The sequence below is a fragment of the Manacus vitellinus genome, unplaced genomic scaffold, assembly GCF_001715985.3.
Source record: "Manacus vitellinus isolate BGI_N305 unplaced genomic scaffold, ASM171598v3 scaffold_51_pilon, whole genome shotgun sequence".
Lineage (NCBI taxonomy): Eukaryota > Metazoa > Chordata > Aves > Passeriformes > Pipridae > Manacus > Manacus vitellinus.
Genome location: NW_021940620.1, coordinates 4,147,860 through 4,171,983, shown reverse-complemented (window position 1 = coordinate 4,171,983; position 24,124 = coordinate 4,147,860). Strand labels below are relative to the sequence as shown.

The 24,124-nt window shown below is 43.8% G+C and overlaps 1 protein-coding gene across 1 annotated transcript; it reads left to right on the top strand.

Moving 5' to 3' along the window:
• Window positions 1–345: 345 nt before the first annotated feature.
• RASGEF1C (RasGEF domain family member 1C) lies at window positions 346–23,894 on the top strand. Its single transcript, XM_018081171.1, has 13 exons — window positions 346–522; window positions 2,150–2,272; window positions 4,843–4,980; window positions 9,408–9,620; window positions 11,140–11,214; window positions 14,081–14,176; window positions 15,265–15,367; window positions 15,469–15,548; window positions 16,178–16,273; window positions 20,099–20,194; window positions 20,324–20,447; window positions 22,481–22,553; window positions 22,953–23,894. Exons 1-13 carry the CDS (start codon window positions 346–348, stop codon window positions 22,975–22,977), a joined length of 1,419 nt encoding a protein of 472 aa, XP_017936660.1. The 3' UTR covers window positions 22,978–23,894.
• Window positions 23,895–24,124: the final 230 nt, after the last annotated feature.

The following is a 24,124-nucleotide window of genomic DNA, read 5'->3' as shown; positions in this document are numbered from 1 at the left end:
GAACTTGCTGAATTCAAGTCCCATGTATCTCTCCTCTCCTATGTGGGACTGACCAGGGATGGCAGCAGAAAGGGAATCACCACAGACACTCTTGTTGGGATTGGGAGCCCAAAGTAGCTGCCATCACTTTCTGGCCCAAAACCAACTCAAAATGTCCCATTTTCCTGTGTGCTTCCCATCACAGGCATGGTCTGCCAATGCCAACAATAAAAGCAGTTATCATGAAGGGACTGTGTTAATTCTGTGAACAAGAAACTCTCATTGGTGTCTTGTGTTTTTCAAATCAACCAGGAGACAGAAGTGGCCGTGGGTCTGACGGGTCTTGTCTCTCTCTTGCAGGAAGGCATGCCCCAAACGCTGAGTTCTACCAGTATGTTTACCCCATGTGGCTTCAGCCCTCATCTACATACTTCGAAAGAAGGTGAACAAGGAGGACTGATCTTCCAGGATGGAAACCTTACCTCAGCATCTCTGGATGCTCTAATCCAGCATCTGATACCTACCACTGATTACTACCCTGAAGTAAGCAATTCACGGGATAATAAACGGTTTAATTCTGATGAATTGGGGCAGCACTTTATGCAAAAAGTGCAAATGTGTTAAATTTTGAATTAAGAAGGCTAATTTAAAAGCTGCATACAATTAAAGCTTGGTAAATTGATGCATTGCTTTAAATGCTGCTTCACTGCTCTATAATTGTTCCCATGAAAAAGCAGATCCCAAAGATGATACTGCCTTTAAATAAGAGAGCAGGGTTGGGGGGAGCTGTCCTGGTGATGAATTAGTGATGTAGCAGTTGGAACAGTTCAAAAATAGCAGTGCATCCCAGAGAGGTTTAGAGGAACACTGGAGCAAAAAACTTCCAAGTCTGAACTGGCATTAAATTAGCTGAATTTCAGTGGCTGCTGAAGTCAGCCAGGTTTGCCTGTTATGTGCAAAGCATTCCCTCAGTGACAACAGAGATGCTTCTTCTGATGGGTTCATAATTTACCTGGGGTTCCAGTCACACCAGTTTTGCAGTCCCTGGACAGCACAGCCCAGATCCTAATCCTTGTTCTGTCAGTGAATATTGTTTTTCTTCACCAGCAGTGTGAGGATCTAAACTGGAAGCAGGTTTATGGTCCTGCAAGCTATTGACTTCATTGGATTTTGCACATCCTCCCTGGAATTCAGACACAGTTTGACTGGAAGACTTTTAAGTGCTAATATATCTCCATGGAAAGGCTTGTATTTCAAAGCACAGAGTAGCATTGACTTCTGGGCACTTTAGAAGACTAGGAAAGTTATCAATGCAGAGCAGGCAGCATATTTTAAATTACCCGGAGCTCAGTTTCTGATCAGCTAAAAGTAAGTAATGAAGAGGCATCTCAATTAAAAAAAAAAATAAAAAGGAATAGAAAGGCAATAAAAATAGGTAATGGACAGATCAGGCTGTGAGATTTTCATTAAGCAATGTGTGATATGTAATATTATACCTGCTGCTCAGGAGCATGGCTAGGGCTGGGGGAAAGAAGATAATTCAGGTGCCAGGCAGGGTCAGGATGCAAGCAACTGAGGCTTCATGCATATATTTTAAATTCACTGCTGGGATAATTTAAATAATCCAAGGATTTATCCAGCAGACCTGCTTCCCACAGCTTCACAGATGTGGAACTGCATATGATGTGACTTGGCTGATAGAAATGAATTTTGGGGAGTTAGTAGAATAAATGAAATGCTGGTTAAAACAGGCTGGATGCAATTTGCAGGACAGGAGCAAGATGTGGCTAATGTGGGAATGTCTGCAGCTCCCAACTCAGTACAACACAGAGATTCCTGAGTGTCTACACATTTAGATTTACTGTCTCCCAGTATCCTGGTTGTGCTGTCTGCTGTACCTGGGCTTGCCTCTGCAGAGTGACCTACGCACTGTCTTTGCTGGATATTTAGGCAAGCAAGGGCTGGAAGTGGATGCTGTGGAGAAGAGATACCACTGCCTCCTGTGCCCAGTATAACCAGTTCCATATTCAGGGTCAGGAATCCTTATGTCTTCCAGACATAAAGGCCTTGCCCAGTGAAAATGCAAAAACTGTGGAGTTCAGGGCTTTTATGGTCAATATTACCCACTGTGTGGCTGCTTACAGCAGGTCTGCTTGTGTTTCTCCCACAGAAAGCCTATATCTTTACATTCCTGCTGAGTTCCAGACTCTTCATCGAACCCCATGAGCTTTTGTCCCGAGTTTGTCACAAGTGCATTGAGCAGCAGCGGCTGGACGACCCCGTGCTGGACAAGGTTAGTTTACCTTTGCAGCAGAAAAATGTGAGGTGTTTCCAATGGGCAGAGAATTCTGGGGCTTTGCTCTGTGTCCTTTGCCTCCCTTTGGGTTGAATGAAGCTTTCTCACAAAGGATGACGGCTGCTGCTGAAATCCTGACATTGAGGCGTCCTAGTATCCATGTCTGAGAGCAGTGCTCCAGGCACTAATCACTTCAAATCTTCTTCTAATTTTCCCTTTCCCCCGTCTCAGTCTTCCCAGGTGACTTTCCTTCTTAACTTCTTTAAGGCTCTGATGAAGCCTGCGGGATGCAAGGAGGTAGGACATGAACCTCACTCACTGTCAGCTGCAGATGTCAACACACCACTCTCCCATTTTTACTCAATGCCTCTGCCCTTTTCCTTTCTTGCTTCTGGCACAGTAATATTTCCTCCTGGCCTTCCCTGTGCCTCTGAACACTCTGTAACAGCGTGCAGGTACCCACTCACCTCAGTGCTGACAGACCGGCCGCACGCCGGCGGCACTGCCTGGCACACCAGGAACGAGTGGAAACAGCAGTGAGGCTGTGACAGGCAAACAGATGAGAAAATCCAAGCTGTTCCTGCCTCAGCACTCCTCCTGCTTTGCCCCAGGGACTGTGCAGGCTGATACAGTGTGTAGCAACACATGTGCACCCTCTGGCAGTGCCACGGTGGTGACGGATCCCACTGGATCCTGTTCAGTGCTGGATTCTGCCCAAGCTTTCCTGGGTACATTGAAGACCTGTCCTGTGCATTACCTGGAGCAGGAGATGCACCTTCAGAGCAGTAGAGGGGGGGAAAGAACATGCATTAGTTGCAACTTTCCAGAACCCCCAGGATTCTGAAATGATTCTCAGGATCAGCCTTTCCAGCTTTGAAACAGTGGTTTTGGCATCAAATACTGAGTCACCAACATCTGAACACCTGTGCTTGTTTTTGCACAGGCACCTGGTTGCATGAGTAACAGGAGCTCTGCCTTCACTGTGGAGAGCCATTCACCAGACTACTCAGCAATCTGAGACTTGGATTGCCCGTACACTCTTTGTTAATAGAAATATTTTTGTGAAGTGCACCAAGCAAAACAGGTTTTATAAGCTGTGATAGGTTCTGCTCTCTAATTCTATGACAGATACAAGTTTAGGAGGATTAAAATGTGAGCGTTGCACAGTTTTGCTGCTCATTACACTTTCAAGAAATTAGAAAAGCTATCTTATGACAAAGATCTCTTATCTGCCTGGAGTGAATCTGTGTTTTGTAGTAACACAGGGTGGGTGGGACACAGCTGATTTTGTGTTCCTGAGAGTGGGGCCCACTTTGAAACTTTGCACACAAGAGACCTCCCATCCCCAGTGTCCTGTGACTTGCACAAAGTCCCCTCCATCGATTGGAAATACAGTTTACACAGCTGGAGCAAATGTCTCCCCAGACCTTTGTAGTTTCCAATAAAGCTTTCCCTTTAGCAGCCACCTGCTGGTCTTTGAGCCTGAGCTTAATGCTAGCTGACAGCAGTTATTTTTAGAGATGTGGTTCATTGAAACCTGTTGTTGGTGGAAAGCTGAAATATGCATTTTAACCACCTTGGTTGAAAAACAAAGAGCTGGGGAGCTTAAGAGTATAATTTTTCCTGATTACAGGGTACACTTTAGCTGCAGTACATAGGATACAGAAGAAGGCTGTTTGTTTCAGTCTTGTTTTCTGTAAATAAAAATGCAGTTTGTTGTTTAACACAATTTTCTTTTCACATGTTCTTGGATAACAGAGGATGAAAGCTTTGGGAGCAGCTGTGCTGGCCATCTTTTGAGATAACACTAATGCACCAACTGTGCTATTCCCCACATTTCCCTCCTTGCCCCATATCATCCTGACTATTCCCACTGCTGCATCCTCTGATAAATCTACATCAAAAGTAAAGTGGATATCAGCTGTGTGTTATATGACTGGGTGTCCTTGTCCTATCATGACCTTGAGCTCATATGGGAAGAGAGCAACATTATCAGTAGCCCAGGTCAAGTTACTAAAGTGCTGCTGTTTTGTCGGTCTTTTCTTCATCTTACATCTGCCACTGGTCACTAAGTAGTTTTTTCATACAGCCAGAAAGCAAAGAAGCAAAAAAAAACCTCTTGGTTGGTAAAGAAATTCATTCCAATCAATTTTTCAGAGAAGGATGAAAATGTAGCAGGGTTGAAAGTACGAAAGGGAACAAATGGTTCAAATCATTAAAAAGGCCAGACGTTTTTGAAAAAGGTATAAAGGTTGCACCAACAAAATGTCTACCCAACAAAATGTCTACCCAGCCATAAACCAGACAATTGCATGTGCAGAATACTTAAATCTGCATGTAAAACAGACAGTTGTGCATGCATCTAAGTGCTGGTGTATTTTGCATGCCCAAGTGTATAATTTGTGCACCCCACTGTTTGTATGCATGTGGCAGATTTTGCAGGTGCAACCATAAATGCCTTCTTTGAAAATCTGGCCCCACGTTCAGTGACACACATATTTGCTGGGAGACTTTAAGGAGTAAACACATTTCAGTCCCTGTCCATCATTCAATGGTTTCCATTTCAGGCTCGAATCAGAAAGTTTGGACCCAAAATCTTACAGCTGCTGACGGAGTGGACAGAGACATTCCCGTATGACTTTCAGGAAGAGCGGATGATTGGCCATCTGAAAGACATGATTCACAGGATAGCCCCGTGTGATGAGGTGAGGATGCCTGATCTTGGATGTTGTGTTAAGATGTTAAGTTCATTTTTCCGCTTGGTTCCCTCCTTTTGCCACATTCTGTTCCATGCCTCTTCCCAGATACTCTCACAGTTTTGTTCTCCAACAATGGAAAAACCCTGCAGTAGCTTCCCTGAAAGCCACATCTCTCACTTTGGGTACTCCTTGGCAGTGACATGGGGACACATCAGAGCGATCAGTAGAATTTATCTACTGCACATCGAATTGTAGGATAACAATATTCCCATTTTACAGAAGGAATATATGAAGGCATAGCATAGACTGAATGTGCTGGTGACAATTCAAATAGCAACAGAGCTGTGATCTCCCAGGTTAGAATCACAGAATCACAGGATGGTTTGGGTTCAAAGGGACCTTAAAGACCATCTCATTCCAACCCCCTGCCATGGGTGGAGACACCTTCCACTAGACCAGGTTCCTCAGAGCCCCATCCAGCCTGACCTTGAACTCTTCCAAGGTTGGGGCATCCACAGCTTCTCTAGGTTTAAGTTCTTGTGTTTGAAGAAAATGCAAATATTAATGAACATGTAGCTTCTCTGGGAGCATGAAGGTGGCAGAAGACAGCAGTGTGTGGCCTGCTGAGCAGCAGCTCAGGGTAGATGTCTGTATGGTCTCAGTGTTCAAACATGAGCTGTGTGTGTGGCAGAGTAAGTCACAGTGAATGGAGTCTCTGGGAGACCTGCTTGCAAATTCAGGTGGGTGAACCCCATAAATTAGTTCAGAAACATTAAAAAGACCACAAAGTCCACGAAAATAATAAGCAAATAGTACACAGAGAGTCTCTAATTACTTCTAGGTTAACCATGGGATGTGGAAGAATTCAGTTCCATTGGCTACATGAAGGCCTGGCCTCAAGCCACAGAGGGCTGCAGTTCAGTAGAACAACAAGAACATACCCATGAGGCTGAGAGAGGAGAGAAGGAATCAGCAGGGCTGCAGCACAACAGAAATGAAATTGGGCCCTCCTACGCACATGAAATATGTCAGAAATGGGAACAGCTGCCCTTGGGCTGGGCTGGCATCATGTCTGGCACTTTCAGGGAGCTGTAGGCTGGCCTGGATCCACTGGCTGGGCTGGCCAGCCCGTGGGAGAGAAGGGGTGGGAAGGGGAAGCTGTGTGACACAGTGATGGAGGTGAAGGGAACAAAAATAAACTCAGAAAAGAGCCCAAGTGGCTTCAGTTCCATTAACTAGAGTAGTGAAACTCCCTCTAGGGGAAGAGGCAATGGACTTGCTCCTGCCAACCACCACAAAAGGTGCCTTCCAGCCCTTCAGCATCAGTGAGAGAAACCCATACAGACCCACCAACATCATGTCCACTGGGAAGAAGGAACCAGCCAAAGGGCAAAGAAGAGGGGCTTTGTGTGTGCTCTCTAAAAGCAGTAGTTGCCCTGGTGAAGAGCCATAAATACAGTAAATCAACTTTCTACATACAAAACAATAGTTTTATTTGTCTAACCTGAGCAAGCACTGCACACCTTTGCTCTGGAGAGTGCATGCCCGTGTACCAGTGCTTGTGGGTGCCCTGGGAGCCCTCGACTACATTAGTCTCGAATCATTGTTTTTCAGATATTACCAGGCACTGTGATTGCAAGTGATTATGCCTGAGCAAAATCAATAATTAATTTAAGAAACAGCTCATATCCTACCATGCAAATTTCCTTTTTTAAGGGACAGCACAGAAGAGTGGTGGTGCCTGTTAGTTGTTCGGAAGAAAGTTGTTCCTGTTGTGAACCACAGAAAATAAAGACTGAAAGATTTGTGATGTCATGCAGTCCATGTAGGTCAGTGCAGGATTTTCCCCTGCAGTGTGTGCTCCTGTCCTTTGTAGAGTCCACTTTCTGAAGGCTCTGTGATGTGCTTAGAAAGGTGTCCATGCTGAGAAGCATTTCTGAGTAAGTGCTGTGATTTGCATTTAGAGCTAGAAATTTTAATTAAAATTTGAGCTCCTAAACCACCTGCTGAGGCCTGCTGTCTTCAGAGGAACTTTCCTAGTTAAGAACGAAACATTTTCTTTAAATATTAAACAGTAGTTGCTTCTTTTGACTGTTAATGTGGCAGTGAAGTGAAATTGGTTGATGGAGTCCAGCATGCAGCCCCTGTACAGTGGGGGGTCACTTTGTGGCAAGATAATTACCAGCACATTGAAGGTAATGAACAATGTTGTTTTCACTTAGTGAATGTGGTTTAAAGAAGGCAGGAAATGCTTTTACAAGGGCAAAAGCAGGATTTTTTTTTTTTTTTTAATTTTTTTTTTGTAATTTTTCCTCCAATGCACACAGAAAAGCTTTCTGGGCAAGGGTGCACCCAACCACTTGTATCTTCAAGAGGTCTAATTTCTGTGGAATTTTTTGTGTCCCTTAAGTGTCTCTCTCATTTCATTCTTTATTAAGTGATTGGCTTACCTGAGTCTTTGATTACTGTTGTCTATATCTGGTTTTTGTACCATATTCTCTACAAAACCAAGTGAAACTAGATCTCTTGATAAGGATCTATTGAAAGACTGGCTAATATACATGTCTTCCAAGCAATTTTGCGCTGCTTTTTGGCTTTTCATCCAAACAGTGAAGAATTTGATGCTGCACAGACATGGCTGATCCAAGATTTCTCATCCAAACTCCTTTTAGAAAGATAACTGGGTTTCCAGCTAAGCCTTTTAGCCAGATGTTTTATATTTATTAGAAAACTTGGATTTCAGTGCTGTGCCTGCCCGCCCCCCCTCCCCAATTAATTTCCCTGTTTACAAAATATGTTCACAAAAAACCAAATATGTCACTATTTGAGTTTTCACTAAAAAATAACATTGTGTTCATAAGCAGATTTGCAAACACACCTGGATGTAAAACAGAGAAATATTTAGATGGTGGTCAGTAGTTTGAGTCCGGAACAGTCTTTGTAAATCAAAAGTGTGGCCACCTGTTTGCATGAGGAATTACATGAAGAAGGCCTGTAGTCTCTTTTGCTTGGAGCTAATACACATCCATAACAGATAAAAAATGAGGGTGGGCTTTTATTTTCCTCACTCAATTTTCACTCTTCCTGTGTGATTTGCTTCCAAATACATTCTGTGTTGTCATTCTCCAAGACAAGTCCTCTTGCCTTCTAGATGCTTGCTTCATTTCAGACTTAACAGCTTTATTTTTCAAAAAAAAAAAAAAAGCCTGTCTGCATCCTGCTTATCTGGCCCACATTCTGGGCCAGCTCAAGAGGATGTCTTCCTTTAGTGGAAGGAGAGGGTCCTCAGCAATGTGAAACCTTCTGGTTCCTTGCCAGCCCAGGTTCCTCACTGACAGATGACAAACTGATGTTACTGACAACTTGTCATTATCAAATCTTGTTTGGATGGGGAGCGAGGAGTTATTCCACTCATGAGCAGCCAGGGGATCTCTCCACTGTGTGTCTTTGTGCCAGAAGAGTTGCTGGTAGTCACCAGCCTGTAAACTGTTCTCCCAAGTGACCATGCTCTTTGAAATTGGGCAAGCACCCATGCCCAGTGCTCATTTCTCTGGCTGGGAAAGCCCATGAGACCATATTCCTCAGCAGGATATATTTTATCCTGCATGTATGGCTTTTGCCAAGGGCATTTCCAATCAATCCTTGTCTTTAGAGCCCATCTACCTGTTCTCTCTGTTATCTCAGTGCTGTGATGTCTGCACCTGTCAGTCATGAAGAGCTGCAGTAATTTCTTTCTGCCCATCCTCCATGGCCAGCAGCTCCACTCATTGTCTGTAAGGAGCTGCTCCAGCTCTGAGAACAACCTGGGCACCTTAGTAATGATCATCTGCTGAGCACATGGCTGTGCTCAGAATACAGTATGAGCTTCCTTCAGTAGCAATTAACATTTTGGATGTTAAATACTCCAAGCTACACAATGCTCCAACCACTCCACCTGGGTAGCAAGCAGCAGCAGCAGCATGCTCCTGCTGCATTCAGCTCAAAAGGATGAAGAGAATAGTGTTAGAAACATTTCTTACTCCTAATAAATAAGAGTTGACAAGGCACCGTTAACAGGTAGAGTTCTCAGCCAACACGTAGCTGATATAAAGGACAGGTACTGAATGCTGCTGTGCTCCAGAAAGCTGCAGTAACTCATGTTGTAGCATTCCCTCTCCTCTGACCCTGATGTTGGCAGGAATATGGGAGTATCAGTGCCAGCCCAACCCACCAGTCCTGCCTGCCTCTTCTCTTGACTGCAGTCTCTTTCTGTGGTCCAGAGCAGAGAACTGTAATTAAGCCAACTGGTTATTCTGAAATAGGCTTGTTGGAAATAAAATGGTGACCTGTTGCTGGCTTAGGAGTATCTCGCAGAAGGGAAAATTCAGCACAAAAACACTCCTTTGTCAAATTTTCTAAGTGGCTTATGTTTCTTTCTCTCCCTGTCTCTCCAGGCCTACTGGAAAAAGATGAATCAGCTTTTGCAAACCCTGAATCAGAAGCTTGCCACCCTCAGCCATGGGCAAGAAGGGATTGTCAAGATCAGTGCTGCTGTCTCTGACAAGCTGGTTGCCTTTAAAACTAAACCCCCATCAATTCAGAGAGAAATCCTGAGTGTCTGCAGTGACCCCTACACTCTGGCTCAGCAGCTGACACATGTGGAGCTGGTAAGTGGGAATGGTTCCCAACTTCTGCAGCCAGAGGTATTATTTTAAGCCATCAGCTGCTAAGTATTCCAGACATAACTAAAAAATGTCTGCACTGCTGCAGCACATCCCATGCTGTATCAGCACTGCAGCAGAAGGCAGGGTTTGACAGGTTAAGGGATGCTTGGGAAGAAAACTGTAAATCAGTGTTCCTGTGCGTGTTGGGGAGGGTCACTGCACTTCAGCTTGCTTGTTTGTGAAATGTGAATCACAGTCCCAGGAAGATCAAGTCCCAGGAGGGTCACTTCTATAAGGTGCTCAGAGCCCCACAACCTGCAGGTGCTGTTGAAATGGCTGGTCATTAACCCCTCTGTCAATTTGGAAGGAATTTTAGCAGTTCAGATCCATTCCTCTTGATACACAAAGCATCTGAGTTGTCTGATATGGTTTTCATTCTTCCCTTTGGGTGTGCAGATACCACCCACAGGAAGTCCTGCTGTTCCCCCCGTTGGGCTGCAGTCCTCTCCCAAACAGGCTCTTGTTGGTAATCACTCCAGTTGCAGTGCCAAAACACTGGACAGCCTGTTGTGTTGCACACCCTTCTCCCAGGGTCAGGTCCTCCCTGCAGACCTCCTGGATGTGCACAGGAGAATGTAAAACATTGCTGCCCTCTGCAGATCTCCTGTTGCTCTGATGACTCCCTGCTGCCTGTCCTGTGGACACTGTTCATCCTTGAGAGGAAGGCTGGAAAAACAAACCATGAAATGGATTGTGGATTGGAGTGAATATCATGAAATTAGCCTTGGGAATTCTGAAGGTAGTTGATATTCTATTGTCAAGAAGTGGAATGGTTCAGAAATCCCAAATATAGGATCATCTCACCTAGGTTAGTTTTCAGAACATGCAGGCTTGGCTCTCTTTGCTTTATGTAACTTAAGCCAGAGAGTAGAATTCCTTTTGCCTGGAGTCTTTTTCTTGCTTTTGTTTTTTTTTCCTCCATAGTACAACTGTCTTCCAAGGGGAGATTCCCTGTAACTGAGGCATCACTGCCTTTTTAAAACAGATGCAGTTAGAAGTTTTCATTCCACTGTACTGTAACCAATGCTCTCTGCCTTCTTTTTCATTACTACATGTGATACACCAAGTACTCTGCACTGAAACTGTCTGATGCTTAGTTGTTAGTAAGAATTATTTGCTGCTTATTTAAAACAGTTATTTGCTGGACCATAGCAGGTCTGAGGCAGCATCAAGCACAGAACTGAGATTTGCTGGCTCCCAGATAGAGCCCTGTGCATCCAGCACAGTGGAGGGGACTCTTACTGTGGCTTGTCAGTAATGAGACATATTTATGCTCATTTTCTTCTTTCTACTGAAATAGTTCTAATTGTTCTTATGAATTTTAATGTGTAGTGTTGGTTGGCTGTCTACCAGCTCAGTTAACACTATTCAGAGGTGACAGATAATGGCAATGCCTTACCAAGGGAAATAGGAGATTCTGGGGTGCTTTCTGATTTTTTCCCTCTCTCTTCCCCCCCAACAGGAAAGGTTAAGTCACATTGGACCCGAGGAGTTTGTGCAGGCATTTGTACATAAAGACCCTCTGGATGGCACCAAGGTATGGTTTCTCTGCATGCAAAGTGTCTCCTGTGATGTTTGCCCAGGTGAACTGGTGTGATGAGGTCACCAAGAGCAGGGCCTGAGGCACGAGCTGACCGAGGCCAGGCCAAGTGGTGACCTGTGTCCTCCCATCAAGGATGGGACCTGTTGGCAGAGCTTGCCCTGGCAGGTCATTGCCATTCCTTCCTGGTGAGAGTAAAAGGCTGGCCAGCACCTTGATGTTCTGTTTTCTGGCTTGTTCCTCCCAACCTGCTTTGACTGGGATGGATGGTTTGTGGCTTTACACATCCAGGGAATGTCTGTTCCCTCTGTTGAAGGCTTAGAGGCTCGGGATGTGATGTAATGCCCAGAGTGTGTGCCCAGACACCACAGTAATGAGTCAGTGCATCGTGAATCAACATACTCCTCTCTCTCCACACAACAGCTGTTAACCCAAAGCACCACAGGGAGTGGAGTGCCTGACCAGGGCTTCATCCAAAGGCTGTGAAAGCCACTTGGAGTCTTTCCACTGATTCCACTGGGGTCTGAAGCAGCATTTCAGTGAGTGCCTCAATGAGGAAAGAGACTTCCTAGCTGGAGAGGGAGAGTCAGAGATTTCACATATTGTCTGAAAAGAAAGAGGGTGGAAAATTCTTCCCCTGAACTGCATGTGGGCTCCCACTGAGACCATACATCAATGGCAGAATTTCCTCACTGGATGCCGAACATGTGTTTGTAGTGCTGCACAAAGCTTGTAATGGTGAAAAGATGGATGGATGGATGAGAAGTGCAGCATTCTTCTTCTTGGAGCCACAGAGATTCTGCAGTTGGTTTCAGGGTGAGGGAAATGACAGAGATTCAGTTCCAGGTATTCTGAGCACTGGTCACATTCTTTAGGAAGGAACCCCTCGCTTGCACTGTAACCTCCTTCCAGGAAGTCATAGAGAGCAAGAAGGTCCCCCCTGAGCCTCCTTTTCTCCAGGCTGAGCCCCCCCCCAGCTCCCTCAGCCACTCCTCATCAGATTTGTGCTCCAGACCCTTCCCCAGCTCCTTTGCCCTGTGTGGCAGCACAAACCCTCTACGTGGAGTCACATTTTCCCTGACCTGTGAAGAACACCCCTGTTGAGCACAGGGAGTTGGCTCAGGTCTGAATTCCCTCCAGCTGAAGATCATATTAAACATCTTTCTTGTGCGAGGGTTTCAAAAGGCTTCACTTATGAATGTTTATCAAGCATTCTGAGTTGCAGATGGAAGATGCTTGGGAGGTGCTAAATATTGCTGCCATTTATAAAGCTTAACCTTTAAAAAGCAGTCTGTCTCAACTTTAACTGCTGCACATTTTTCACAAGTTTTGTGTTATTATCTGTGGTCCTTACGCCCTGGCACAGGACAACAGTGCTGAGATGGAAATACCATATTTGGAACAAAAATGGGGTTTTGTGTATTTTTTGCTGTAACAGGGAATAAGAAACAGAGCTCGTGAAAAGCAGCTGCTGTGCGTAGACTGGGGCTGATTTGGGTTTCCTTTGGGTTTTATGGTATTTGCATGCTGCTTGCTGACATTTACTTTTGAGATGCTTTTAAAATACACTGTTACTGTATACGTAGTGTATTCATAAAGTACCTCAGAATTCCAGCTTTGTTAAGCTTTGCTCCTCCATAGCATGGTACTGTGATTTCTGTTTCTAAACACGCCTGTAAACAGAATCACAGGTGAATATTTTCTTACTTGGAATTACCTTGGGAATCCAATTAAGCCTCATTATTGAAGGGGTTCTTAGTCATTTGTTTGCCTGACATAATATGAGTGATCCCATTGACATTAATGGATCTGTGCTTATGCATTGTGATTTTCTTCTTAATGACACGTGTTTATAGTAGTGCTGGGAAATGATCATCCTAATAAAACAAAAAAAAAATCAGTATTCTCTGGTACCCTCTAGTGGATGTTAATGAATGTTCAAACAAATCTCGTGAACTCCAGAGAGCTGTGTGTCCTACATGGACTGTCTAACAACTTAGGGCTGGGAAAAGGACTTGAATTCTTGTAATCCCAAGCAACATCTTGAGGCTGTGCAAGCTGCCCTATCACTCCTCTGAAGTCAAATTATCTGTTGATGACAAAGGAACTGGAAGAGTTCAGCCAAGTATCTGCTCCCACAGCCTGTATCAGTTATGGGAATTTATGTTCAGTTGTATATAAGTAAGTGAAAAATGTGCTTCCTGTAATGGCTCTTATCACTGAAGTGTCTCTGGCATGTAAGTGACCTGTTCAAGTGCAGCCATCACGGCAGAGCTGGGCACTAAGAGCCTGTTTTCCTGAAAACTCAATCAGGGAAATAGTTTGGTGTTTTTTCATAAAGAACCAACTAGAACTGTATTTTCTCTTGCTTCTCTCTTGTACACTTCACTAAATTCCAGTCTCTTCCCTCCAGAGAAGGGCTGTGGGTGATTGCATTTACTGAAGGGAGTCCCAGAACCAAGGCCACAGACTGGGCATGCTGTGGAAGGCTGTGCCTGTCTTATTTTGTCTGCATATTCTTGTTGCTGTCAGAAGCCTGCAATGCCCCAGCTGTTCATATCCCAGTGAGCAAGGGTCAGTGCAGCCAGTGTCAGTGAACACTTGCTGCAGGCAAAACGGGCTGTTTTCTGTACCCCAGTGTGAATGGTACAGAAAACACCAGCAGTGTGACACACTCAGCTGGACCCCCCTCTGCCACCCACCCACCCAGGGACTTTTGAAAGGGGCCCTCAGTGCACAGTCTACCACGTGCATGAGAGAGATGTGGCCAGTCATCATCACCTTTGTGCAGCATTTATCTTAGTGATCAGCCAGCTACCTGGAACACAGTTAGATTTTTCTGTGCTTTTTCCCCCCCCCCCAGACTTGTTTCAGTGAACAGAAGAAGACGAGTAACCTTGAGGCCTATGTGAAATGGTTCAACAGGCTCTGCTATCTCGTAGCAACAGAAATTTGCATGGTAAGTCAAAAGTATGTGGCGTGTTTTACCACACGCCTGAGGTACCACTCTGAGATCTTACATTAATAAGCAAACCTGGGGATTTACTTCTTATGACCCAGCAAAGCATCTGATGGGAAGTTTTAGTGATACTGCACTTGCAGAAGCGACCTGATAAATGACAAATGTATTGCAAAGCAGAGCCGGCAGCACACGAGGGATGCACTGTTCTCTTGATGTAGTAGGAGCACAGTGTGGAATAATGAACCCTGCAGGGAAAAAGAGAGGAAAAAGTGCCTCGAATTATCCTGTGAGATTTCTGCCGGCAAAGATTCTGGTGGAGCTGTATGTGTTACCTGTCATCCTAAGGCTCTGCTGTGTGTGTAAATTCCCACTGCATGGCTCTTTGTCCCATTGCCCACTACTGTAGCTGTGACTGTTGTTTCTTAACTTGGTCATGGTTTTAGTTTGTTTAATTTGGCCCCGTCGAAATGCAATTTATGTTTTCCCCTTTGAAAAGGGTGTGGAAGGGATGAATAATAATAGTTTAAAGAGCCTGGATAGCCCATGACACATAAGAATTACCACTTGAAGATCATCTTTGGGAAAGGGAGGGTGATTCCAGTCCAATTAAAATGTGTATTTAAAATGCACACTACCGTTTGGCCTGGCTGTATTACTGGAAGGGACAGAAGAGGGGAAAGGGATTAATGCAGTGAAACAAACTCTTTCTGGGACAAGGATGCTGCTGTTATATGGGTGTGAAATCCTGCCCTTAGGAAAGTCTGTGCTGATGTGCCCAGTGACTGGAGAGAGGCCAGCAGGGAGCTGAGGCCCTGCTTGGGCTGCCTGTTCCAGCACTGAACAGTCACTGAGGCCAGCCTGGGGATTGCTGTGGGTTTCTTCTGTGTCACTGCCATGAGAGCTTTGATGTTGGAGGCTGCCAGTCACCAGCATCCACTGGATGGCTGGAACGGAATTAGGGACAGTGACTAATAGCAGATGGTCCAAACTGTGCATGGAACCATGCTGTACATGGTACAAATGCCTAGGATGACCTCCAGTTCTGCCTCTGCTTATTACAGATATTCATTTATTTTAATTTACAGCCTGCAAAAAAGAAACAGCGAGCACAAGTCATTGAATTCTTCATTGATGTTGCCCGAGAGTGCTTTAACATAGGGAATTTTAATTCGCTGATGGCAATCATTTGTAAGTACAGCTTCTAACCAGGTCTCTCCATCAGCTGTCGCAGATGAAAAAGGAAGCCCAATTCTTATCCGTGGCTCTCTTTTTTTCTCTCTCACTCATAGCTGGAATGAACATGAGCCCAGTTTCCAGGCTAAAGAAGACTTGGTCAAAAGTGAAAACAGCCAAATTTTTCATTCTCGAGGTAAAGAAAAGAAAAATTAAAGAAAGGTGCTGATGTACTGCTTGAATTATATTCTGGATTTTTTTGTTTGGGAATTTTCACATTATTAGCCAGGTATGAGATGTTTGCAGACATGTTTGACAGGCAGAGGGCCAGATTCTAAGCTGAAATTTCCCAGGTGCAGTGAGGAAGGTGTGAAGCTGCTGATATGTAGAGGGGATTCAGACACTCAAATAAATAGGAGAAATAAAAAAAAAAATAGAAATATGAGCATATATGCCATAGTGCTTCCATTGATGCTGAATGTAAAGTTCCGAGTCTGTACCTTGGATGTTGAGTGAACAATGGCCCAAGGTTGGTTTTTTTGTATTGAAGATTCTTTGGCAGATATAAAGTGTGTAGTCCTTATTCTTTCACATAAAAGCTCAGTAAGCTGTTAGTAGAAAAATCAAAGGTGTGAACAGCCATGGGCTGTAACCTCTCACTGTGTCTTTGGTGCGTGGAGTTCTGCGGGTGTGTGGATTCTGAAGATGTACCTTTTCAAGACGTAGGCTAAGCTCTGCTCAGGGTTTGCTACAACTGAGTGTAAAGTTGTTTTTGGAGAACCCGGGTTGCCTTCTAACCAACAGTGTCTTCTTTTGTGCATCCAGCACCAGATGGACCCCACTGGTAACTTCTACAACTACCGAACAGCGCTGCGGGGGGCTGCCCACAGGTCCCTGACAGCACACAGCAACAGGGAGAAGGTGGGTGTGACCACATCTCATCCATCTCCACAGAGGTGCAGTGCATTGCTGCTGGGAGCCAGTGGCTCAAAGGCTTGATGCAGATGTTCTCCTCCCTTCCATGGGTCACCAGTGCGAGGCTTGTGCGCTGCTGAATGCAAGTGGAAATGTAAATCTGTGGCTGAAAGAGTCTGAAGTGGGTCCAAGGGCTTTGTGGACTTGCTCTCGGACACCGGGGGGCTGGAGAGGGCAGGACACACAGCGTGGAGGATGTTGTTGCAAACATCTCTATATCCCTGGGAAATTCACATTGTTTAGGTTGATAAACCTGATGGAACAGGTATTCCAGCCTAAAAATGACTTTCATTTTGGTATGCAGCATCAGCCTGGCAGGCCCAGGTGGAACTGTGCTTTGGTACAACCGTGCTCTGAGGCTCTGGCAGACAAGCCCCTATTGTGCAGAGTGTGATGTGAGATGGAGAGAGAGGGCACAGCACTGGAGATGAGGTGGTTCTCCAGTTACATTAGGGAAAGATGACTTACCACAAGCACTGCAAAGGAGTCTAGTCTGAATCCATTGCAGCAAATTTGGAGTGATATTCTGTCCTTGTGAATTTTCATTTCGTTTGGTCGTTGCTGCCATCTCAGTGAGCAAGAATTGAAGTGTTTCATCAAGTGTTCAGGGCAGATACGGAGCTTTCTGACATGTCACTGATGCTGCAAAAATCAGACTGACAAGATGTTGGAGTGCAGGATCCTCCTGTTTTGTGCCCCATTGTTTCTTGTTAATTTTCTTATTTCTCCATTCAATTCTCTATTTTTTTTGTTTTATGGAAGAGGGTTTTTATTTAACACTACAATTGCCCATAGTCAGAAATGGGTAGTCTCTGCACAGGGCATGGCAAAGGTAAAGTAGATACTGCAGGAACAAGAATAATATGGAATTTAGTATTCATTCACTAGAGGAGCCAGACCAGATGCTAATCTCACACACTTGTAAATTTGATGTAAATCTGCTGAAGCTAATGGAATGTCCCAGCATTTACAGTGAAATGAGATCAGCATCTGGTGGCAGGCTGACCCAGCTGCACTGGGAGTACACTGAGTTGTTCTGAAAAGCACTTCTCTGTGCAAAGGAGGGATGATGGCTTTGGATGTTTGGGACTGGCAAAGAAATTCTTTTAACTCTCATGCGCTGCAGTGAGGATCTGTCAGTCTGAGGTGCTTTTGCAGTTTAGTTTTGTGACCATGATAGATATTCAAACCAATTCTTTAGAGTTTGACTTAATTTCCTGTGAAGTCAGCAATCTCTGTCATATCTCTACCCCTAGCTGGTTAATACTGAGGGCAGAGAGGTTATTAGATCAAAAGGAATCTACTTTACATCAGAAAAAGCCATATTCTGTTTTCTGAATATTAGTTCAAGAAAATGCTCCAGGATATGATTTGGTAGCTATTCAAACAGTATTTTACAGTGTCAGACAAAGCAGATCATGTAATGCTTGCTGTAGGATTAAGGAATATTGTTTCTTTTTATAAGCAAGACTTATTTGTTTTAATGAGCTTGAAGAAAATTGAAAGAACACGATCGCTTTTTTGATAGAAAATGTTATGTTGCTTCTTGGCAAACACATAGCAAAGCTCACTCTGAAGAAAATTTTTATCTTCAAACTGAACTGTGCTTGCAGAGGGGTGTTACTCATTAGTAACTAAGTCTGGTTTTGTATATGCAGTCAAACGACCTGTGACACCTCTAAAATTAAGTCATTCCACAGGGAAACCCTGCACTGTGCTAATGACTTGTCCCTGGCTTTGAAATGTTGGGAGTATGTACAGTGCAGTGCCATGTGTTGTTGCTGTCTGATGCTGTGGAGGAAGAACATGTTGGATCTCATTAACTTCCTTCTTTCTGCAGGAGGCAGTTGTGCTTCATCATGTGGGTGGGTTGGATGGCACGGGGGGGGGGATCAAAACAGAGAGAAATATGAGTTTCTGGCACTAACCCAGATTTTATGCTAGTAAAGTGCCTGGATTGAAGCCAAACCACTTTTGTTGGTTTTCCTACATAAATTTGGAAAGCAAAACATACTGGATAATACATTTTTAGTGGGGAAATAAATGGTGACCCAAAGACAGAAATCCCATGAAAATGTATAAAGAACTGGTATCCTCGAGTATGCCTTTGGCACCTTTTGGATGCAGATGAGAACGAGCTCTGCCATGTTCTCAGCTGACTGGTGGCTTTGTAGCTGTATTAGCATGGCATTGAGCCCACATTCATGTACCTTCCATCTCAGCAAGGCTTTTCACTCCTGTTCAGTACCACTAATGGTGGTGACCTTGCTCCCAGGCAGTGTGGAGCAGGGCAGGACAAGCTCGCATCTGCCTGCAAAAAAAATATGTAGACAGAACTTGGCAGTCATTTCTAACTGTGGATCAGTGTCTGGCTCCAGCTCTCTATCTATCCACAGTGGTTACAGTGGTCATCACCATTTTTGGTAGAAAATAAATCACAGACTGAATTATATTGTTTACTGCAGGTTTGTTGATCTAGTTTGAATATTTGCCATGAAGGCACTTGAGCTTTGGTGCTGATAACAAGCTACAGTTCAGTTAATATACAAGTAGGCCAGTGGAAGCATTTGGACACTGCCATGCACTGTGCTTTCCTTCATGTTCATGGTGATTAAGTTTATACTTGGTGGCTTAAAAGACAGGTGTTGCTGCCTCAGGAAAATGCTTTCAGAGGCTGCTGACCTTACAGCTCAAACCCTCCAAGCAGCCTTTTTCTGTTGCGTGTCACTGCTGGAGAGGTGGGGAGACTGAGATTTGACTATCAAACCCCAGAGCCCTGGGGGTCAGCCTTGCAATGGACTGGCCCTTTGTCTTACCTTTCTTTTTTCTTTGAGTTGTCTCACAAGAGGACCTGGAATGACTCTGCTTCACTCTGGATCTCTGCTGGAATGCTGGGGATTCACTTAAGGAGCATTGTTACTGTGTTCTGCTGTACAACATCTGGCATCAAATTTATCCCTGTTGAAATTCCATTAATTTCAAGAGTCTTACTTAGACTTCTTTTATAGCAAATTATGACCCACCTCTGGTTGGTTAGGGGGAAGGCTTGGATCACTGCATGTGCCACTCTGCCCTGGATGATGGCCAGGGCTAATTTTGAGCACTACAATGGTCTCTCTGGCTACTGTTGGCAGTTTCCTGTCAACCAGTTTAATATTTTCAATCCTACTGTCTGTGGGTTAATTTGGAGAAGCAGGTTGTACTAATCAGGCACCAGGAAGGAAATTACATGCCTCGAGAGGTAGCCATGCATGGAGCTGTTGAACATGAAACAGCTTCCCATTAACTGTTTGTAGACAAGTCCTTGGTCATGAAATTTTATTCTGCCTTTCCTCTCAGGGACAGTACTGATTCTTTGATTCCCAGCTGTCTTTAAATTGCTTGGTTTGTGCATTCAGCATCTTTGCTTACAAAGACACAACAGAAAAGGGAAGAGTTGTGAAATGTTATTTTGCTCTTTGCTGTCTGATCTTGTCATCAGGCAGTGATGCTGTTGATAAACTGGATTGTTAGCATTTTCTTAGTCATGTTATTGTGCTCAGTGAACATTGTGTTCATTCACTTTCATCTCAGCATACATTCTCCTGATGGCTGAAGGTCTCTCTATACACTACTGCCCTTTTGCCTGCCTGTTATTGTGCTGCTTTTTAAGTGCATAGCACACTGAAAAGTTAATATTTCTTTATTCTCCTCTCTCCCAATTGAGTTGTTCTTTCATGCAGAGAAAATACTGAACTGGAAAGATAATAGTTATGTCATTTCTCTTCGCAGATTGTGATCCCCTTCTTCAGCCTATTGATCAAAGACATTTATTTTTTGAATGAAGGATGTGCTAATCGCCTTCCAAATGGACACGTCAACTTTGAAGTAAGATCTGAACAATGTTTTTACCTATTCCATTCTGATAGCACTGAGACAGTTTGCCTGCAATTTTCAGTGCAGACCAACAAACACCGAATGTGAGATAATCTGAGTGGAATGATTTCATGTTTACAGAAATTTCTGGAACTGGCTAAGCAAGTAGGAGAATTTATAACATGGAAGCAAGTGGAATGTCCCTTTGAGCAAGACCCTAACATCATCCACTACTTGCATACTGCTCCCATTTTTACTGAAGATGGTAAGACTCTGTACAATCTCTAATCATTAGAAATGTGTCTCTTTGTCACTACTAATTAACACCCTGATCCATGCTTTGGTGTTCCCTCTCACTGACCAGTCCCAGTTCTTTCCTAGCTTTCCTGTCACACAGCTTGTTCATCCCCAGTCTGTCCATGGGTTTTTGCAAATACAACCTTCTAGCACACAAAGCTGCTGCTTTTCTCTTGTCTGTAGCCTCTCTATGAGGCTCTGTCTGGGAAGTTGCCATTGTGGCCCTATTTTTGCAGTCACAAAAAGAGGCCACACAAGCACGTCATGGACTGCTGTGAATGTCAGCTGTCCCTTAGCCACTCATTCTGTGATTGATGGAGCCAGAGCTAATCTCTTCCACAAGCCAGCTCTGTCATCTCTTCAGTAAACACAGCCCAAGGCGACGGTGTCCAGCTGACCTCCTCCCCTCCAACAAAGAAACACGTTATCCACGGAAAAGAATTTTTAAGAAAACCTTTTCCAGTAATTAATTTAAACTGTAGCTATGAAAGCCCTGAAAATATTTCTCTGATTGTCTTTTTGTACTCATCTGTCCTCTTCAGTTTGGTATCCAGCATGTCAGACTGTGTCATTTCCTATTGTTAGCTGCCTCTCAGTACATTGTCATGCAAATTCTCTATAGACACCTTCCCCTAAGCTAAACTGGTGTTGGGTTTATTTTTTCTTGATTCTATAGGCAGTTTTCTGTGCTAATCCAAGGTAACCAGACCAGACAGTTTTTATTTCACAGACTACTTCAGAACACAAAATGCCGCTTCTAAAATCCTGCCTAAACCCTAAGAAGAATGACTGCCAAAATAGAATAATTGCCAGAACAGAATAATTAATGTGATTAAAGTCATGTGTTATGAAGAGGAGATAGGATGGAGGCATTTGTTCTGGCTTTGGGCTCAATAGGGACAGAAAAGGAAAGTCAGGGGTAAAAGCACAGTTTTCAGGCTACTGGACTGAAAAAGGGTGACCTCAACCCACTAATCGTTTGCAGATTTTCTGTCTCATGCTATTCCTCATATTCATACTGCTTTCATGAGATGCCCTTTGCAGAAGCCACAGGAGGCCTCCCCCCTTACCCAAGGGAAGTGCAGAGTAGAAAGACCTGCCCTCAGTAAAAGGTGGGAGGATATATGAGAGAGATGCTGCAGTGGCATGTGAACTGCAGCTGCACTGTGCGTGTCACAGCGTGCTGGAACCGTGGGCCAGCACTGGAGTATTAAAAGGCAATTGATTTGTAGCACAGACCTCAGTAGTGAGATGGTTCCAGCATTAAAGAATAAAGCCTCATGAAACAGTCAAATGAGGAAATGTGTGTGAACACAAATCACAGCCCATGATTCTGTGAAGACAGTGAGATATTAATGCACTGCCAGCTTGTGCAAGGGAAACTCTACAGTCTAGACACATTTTGGTGTCATAAAATGCATCCTACAGTGTAAAAATTTGCAGGAAAAAAAAAAAGACATTTATTTTCTTCCACTGCATTCTTTCTCTGGTTTCTGGAACTCACTCTTACCTCAAGGGTGTTGTGTATCCATTTAAGATACCATGTTCCCATAAGCTTTAAAAAGATTGAGGAAGATAAAATTGTGTTAAATTATGAGACTATCCTTAATTTTTAAAAACTTATGTGTTTAGCTGTCAGCTCTGTCTGTCTTTTTTAGTGTTTGTGTAACTCTTTGGTAGCAGTGCTGTGATGAAGGAAATAGGCCCAGACCTCTATATGGAAAACCAGAGACCATTCAGCTACTTAATATTGTTAAAAGGAGGTCACGCTAACATATTTTAACTCTGGACTCCTTTACTGTTCCATGAAAATTAACCTTACAACTTTCCAAGGTAGACATGTGAGCTAAACATCAGTCCTACTCATTACCAGCCACCTGATGGACCATAAAGTTTTAAAGTTTCTGTTGCTGTGTGGTACAATGTAAAGACACACAAGAATGCAGAGAAATGGGAGGAGTTACTGATGTTGTTGGAATAACACATATTTACCTTTTCCAGGTTTGTATCTGGCTTCCTATGAAAGTGAAAGTCCGGAAAACCAGACAGAAAAAGACAGGTGGAAATCCTTAAGGTAACCTCTCATTTTATCAGCTCATTTCTAAAGTGCTGCACTGATAGCCAAAGCTTGTGAAGTGAAGGCATTTAAACTGTGACCTTTGAGGGACCTTTCTTCCATTTAAAACTAATCTGCAGAGCTGAGGCTGCCCTGATAAAAGCTCATTGTAATCTCAAATTATCCTCCATTTAAAGAATACCCTCTGCTTGCTGTACCCATGCAAAAGCCTGGTGTAGATGAGGAATACCCCAGGTTAACTGGATCTTCCAACAATTTACAGCTTTTATAAGAGATGTATAATGGTTTTATATAAGTGAGAATCTGAAGAGAGTGATTTAAAAAAACAAACAAAAAACAACAAAACACTTTACATTTGCCTTTTTTTTTCATTGTCCTTATGTTTTAAATTTACAGATCCACTATTTTAGGAAAGACTTGAAGATTAAGAGATTATTGCAGTAGGTCAAGGAAAAGAAATCCGCAAACATTTTGCACTACTGATTCCAAAGATGCCTGTTTGGGATTTAGACAATTTCTTTTGTTTGAGTTTTTCGTTGGGTTTTTTTGACTGCCTAACACGATGGATGAACTGGATTCATCCACTGAAATCAACGGGACTGTGTGCACAATGATGCTTTTCTAGCTATGAGACACGGAGAGGAAGGACAAACAGACTATTTGTGGCTGTGCCCAAACTGCGTCAGGATCACTGTAATTTTGCCTCTGAGGGAAAACGCAGGAAAACCAGGAGCACAGAGCATCATGGAACTGCAGCAGAGAATGGAGGAGTGTAAAAAAGGAAAGCAAAAATACACACGAGTATTTCAGAAGCAGGTGCTTCAGGCAGCGGCTCTTTAAACCCTCTGAGGCTTGTAAAATTAAATCAAAAGACAGACACAGCAGCAATCTGGTTAATTGCTGAACGAAGAAAGAAGAACTTCACCTTGCAATTGCAGTCCCCCAGCCTTGTTGAACAAAGCACTGACTGCTGCAGGGATGAAGGCTGACATCACTCCTAGGGATACATGTATGTCACAAATAGGCCACGTCAGCACGGGACAGTCCCGCAGACCCCACGGAGTTTTGCAGAGAACAATCTCAAGTGTGACTGTTGCTCAGTTATTCTTCCCATGGCTGTTGTTGCTTTTCTTACTGTGAATCTTGGCTGGTCTGAGGAGGGCACAGAGTGCAGATGGTGCTGCTTAAAGACACCCCCCCACCACTTCTGAAGTTGAATGAAGAAGAAAATGACTCTGGACTCAACTTACCTCTATTTAATGTACATAGTGTATTCCCTAAATTCACTGATGCCGAGTTGCATCTTTTAGAGGGTTTTATCACACTCAAAAAAAAAAACAACCAACCAAACCTTCATTACCATTTCTATCAGGTTCCAATTAACACAGTACTGTTTATTTTCCAACTGGATGCCAGGAGGATGGGAGGTGGGGGTAATTGCTTTGAATTTGGGAACGCTTTAAAAGGAGAAAGGGTTTCAGACTAGAATGAATGCACTATTCATGAGCAGATAACCATTTTTGTCTTTTTTACTTTTAGGATCTAAACCACATTCACCATTACCTTAC